At 54.4% G+C, this 3,662-nt stretch overlaps 1 protein-coding gene across 3 annotated transcripts in view; it reads right to left on the minus strand.

Annotated features, from left to right (window-relative positions):
* Nucleotides 1–1,233: 1,233 nt before the first annotated feature.
* Nucleotides 1,234–3,662, minus strand: part of S100A16 (S100 calcium binding protein A16) — a 6,816-nt gene continuing 4,387 nt past the window's right edge. For 2 of the 3 annotated variants that reach the window (XM_012813017.2, XM_023508333.1), the window contains exons 2-3: nt 2,149–2,335; nt 1,234–1,900 (exon numbers count right to left, since the gene is read on the minus strand). In XM_012813017.2, the coding sequence (XP_012668471.1) occupies nt 1,742–1,900; nt 2,149–2,301 (312 nt within the window). In that variant the 5' untranslated portion in view covers nt 2,302–2,335 and the 3' untranslated portion in view covers nt 1,234–1,741. Of the gene's footprint in view, nt 1,901–2,148; nt 2,336–2,954; nt 3,059–3,662 lie in introns of those variants that run through there. The other variant, XM_023508332.1, reaches the window with a different exon arrangement.

Genomic DNA, 3,662 nt, shown 5'->3' on the forward strand with positions numbered 1-3,662 from the left:
TTTTTTTTTTTTGAGACAGTCTCTCTATGTCGCTCTTCTTAGAGTGCTGTGGCATCACAGCTCACAGCAACCTCACACTCTTGGGCTTAAGTGATTCTCTTGCCTCAGCTTCCCAAGTAGCTAGGACTATAGGTCCCCACCACAACGCCTCTCTTTCTTTTTTTTTTTCTTTTTTTTTGGTTGTAGTTGTCATTGTTGTTTGGAGGCCAGGGCTGGGTTCAAACCCTCCAGCTCCAGTGTATGTGGCTGGCACCCCAGCCAATGAGCTATAGGTGCTGAGCCACAAGCGATTCTCTTGCCTCAGCCTCACGTGTAGCTGAGACTACAGGTGCCCACCACAATGCCTGGCTATTTTTAGTGATGAGGTCTCACTCCGGCTCAGGCTGGTCTCGAACCTGTTAGCTCAGGCAATCCACCAGCCTCAGCCTCCCAAGTGTGAGGCACTGCACCTGGCCTAACTTCTTTATCATCTAGTCAAGGCAGCATGGTAATCTCTGGCACAGGTCAAGGGTATGCCCTCCATTTGTAACTAGGAGGGGTTATTGTGATCCAAAAGTGGAGAAGCAGGAGCTGTGTGCCACCTTGAGCACAGCTGTTTAGCAGTTTTACAGGGCTAAGGATCTGTGAGTGGGCTACAGTAAAACTATCTGTGGCTGTACATCTTTTGGAAAATCTTAAATGTTGTGGCACACTGCCCCATTTGGAAGCCACTGACCCCAAGCTCTGCAGGCTGGGGTTCCTCCTGAGGGCTCCTCAGTGCAAAAGCAGGAGAGCAACTGAGAAACTGGCATTGTCCCTCCAGCAGCTACAGGCCATGGTTTCCTTTCCCCCTGGCCTCCCACTCTCCTTCCTGGCATCGCTACTTCCCCATCCCACAACTTCTCTGTGTACTGGAATGATCTATCAATGAGACATCAGGGCCATAGTCCCATTCACAATGCAAGACTGAGGTCATGGCCCCTCTCTTGTGGAATCACAGTGAGGACTAAATAAGAATTACTGTGTACCTGGAAGTTGAATATGAGTTGAGTTTGGGCTATGAGGACCTAGAGGTGGTGACACATGGCCTTCAGCCCTTCATAGAGTAAGAGGGAGGGAACTGCTGGCTTATGGCTGACCGTGCCTGCTGGGATCCAGGAGTTCTGGCCTCTTTCTTGCTCTGCCTTCAGGTTTCTCTGGGAGACTCCCCCTTGTCACCAGGTCCAGGGCAAAGACCACCAAGCATAAGAAGTGTCCAAGAAGCAGGCAAGTTTTAATGAACGTCACAAAGGGACCAGGTGAGGAGGAAACAAACTATGAATGCAGCCTTTATTACCATTTTGTCAGTGGCTGAGTAGAGGAAGGAGGCTCAGCCCTGCCTAACTCACTCCCAGACTCAGAGACAGCTGGGAGGGGTGTCCCTGGAAGTGCTTCCCTACCCAACAGAGGGCTAAGGGGAAGGGGAGAGGATTCTGCTGCTGCTGCCGCCCCCAAGAGCTGGGAGACCTCAAGTATTCAGCTGACCTCCAGGGCTCGGGCAGAAACATCAGATGTTGGAAGGTTAGATGGACTGAACAGATGAAGAAACTCTTGCAGTCCCCAAACAGCTTTGACATCTCACAGAAGGGACCCTAGGGCTTGCTGACTAAGACCCTCAGGGAGGTACCCCCAGGCTGAGGGGCCCCTGTTCAGCAAGGGTCAGGACTGGGTCTAGGGGAAGAGGAGGGGCCTGGGGAGACCCTGGGCACGTGTTAGACGGGCTTTAGCTGGTGCTCTGCTGCTCCTGCTGGCGGACAAGGCTGGCAATGGGGCTGGTGATGCCGCCTATCAGGGCCCAGTACTCATCGAAGCTGATGCGGCCATCGTGGTTGGCATCCAGGCTCTGGATGAGCTTGTCTGCAGCCTTGCGGTTCCCCGTGTCCTGAGGAGGAAGCAGGGGTCAGCAATGCCAAGGGTCAGCCCCACAGAGGGGCTGGTAGTGTCCCAGGATCTGGCCTGGGTGGTAGCTATTCTTGAAAGATGTAAACAGAGCGAGGTTTAGGCATCCTGAGAAGACAGAGGGCTGCAGACAGGGGACCCCAGGGCAGGGACAACTCTGAAAGGACCAAGGCTGCATGAGGGTGGGCAGGGGAGGAGAGAAGGGCAAAGCCCTGGGGTGAGTCCACACACCGTCAGCATGTGGTTCAGCTCTTTCTGGAGCATCTTTCGGAAGCTGCTCTTGCTGATCTTGTTCTTGACCAGGCTGTGCTTAGATACATATTTATAGAAGTTTTCCACCAGGACCACAACTGCCTTCTCCAGTTCTGTGTAGCAGTCTGCCATCTCAGCGTGTCAACTCCTCAGGGGGGCCTGGGCACTGTGTGGAGGAGAGACCAGAAGAAATCTGTGTGCCTCCCCTCCCCAGCCGGCTCCTCTTCTGAAGAAGGGAGGAGGTATGGAAAGGAGAACATGGCGAGGGCACAGGGGTGGGCCCTGGAATGAAAACTATGTGGCTCTTCTAATCCAGATGCTCCCAGCTCAACCACCTTGACAGGTTCTCCAGGACGTCCCCAGCCCCAGGCACTGGGCGGCAGCTCTGAGAGAACAAGAAGCTCCCCACAGGATGAGGCTGAGAGTAACCACCCGTCTGCTCCACACCTGACCCACCCAGCTCCCTGCCCTGGAACCCAGCACAGGTGCTTGGAAAGAGCTATAGAGGAGGGTGCTCCTGCCTCTTTCCCCTAGGACCAGCCAAAACCCAGGTACATGCAGGAGGTAGGGACCTAGGCCCTCCTAGTCCTTCACTAGACTCTAGGGCAGTGAGTCCTAGGCCATGGGTCCCTCTTTGAATACGGTTCTGAACTATTAAATTGGATTTTGTGCTGCCTCCCACCCCCACCCCACCCCACCCCCCACAGCCTGCTAGCCTCTCCTCCTGTACACTAGCTCCTAAATATACAGCAGGATGTGAGGGCACCCCACCCTTACACCAATACCTCAGGAGGAGCCAGGCCCAGTTCTGCCCCAGCGACAGACAGACCCAGGACACAGCGGCAGTCTGCCAGAGGCCACATACGTCACCCTTTCACCCCAGGACAAAAGACATTCACATTCAAAGCGGATAAAGCCTGCTGAATAACAGGATATGAAGGGAGCAGGCGGGTCTACTGTGAGTCACCGCCCATGCCCAAACCCCCCCCAAGTCAACCCAGGCAAAGCAGGCTCCCCTCCCATCCCAAGCCCAGGAATGAGCTCCAGCCACCCTCCCCCATCTGGAACTGGCCAGGGTTGGTAGACATGGCCACCACTGGGGCCTGGGCAGCTACAGTTTGACCTGGAAAGGAGAGTTGCATCGCCAGGCCCACTACGGCCTCCTGCCCCTGCCACCTGCTCTCCAACACCCTCGTGGCCATCCTGCTACCCTGTCCATCACTCAGGCCCTGCCCCACACACACACTGTGCCTCCATGGGAAGCCAGCCCTGATCCCTCCCCTTGGTGCTCTGCCCAACTCCCATAGGCACATTTGTCTCCACACTCAGACAACACTGGCTATACCCAGCTCACTGGTATGGCCACAGTTTCTTTCTGGATCTTACCTGTTTCCTGAGACAAGCATAGTATTTCTTAAATGCAGCTACTGTATTTTCTGCACCAAACAGCAGTATTCATAGACTTTGGGACATATTTTTCTTTTTTTTTTTTT

This window comes from Otolemur garnettii, unplaced genomic scaffold (genome assembly GCF_000181295.1).
Source record: "Otolemur garnettii isolate 467f Iridium unplaced genomic scaffold, OtoGar3 scaffold00244, whole genome shotgun sequence".
NCBI classification, from domain to species: Eukaryota; Metazoa; Chordata; class Mammalia; order Primates; family Galagidae; genus Otolemur; species Otolemur garnettii.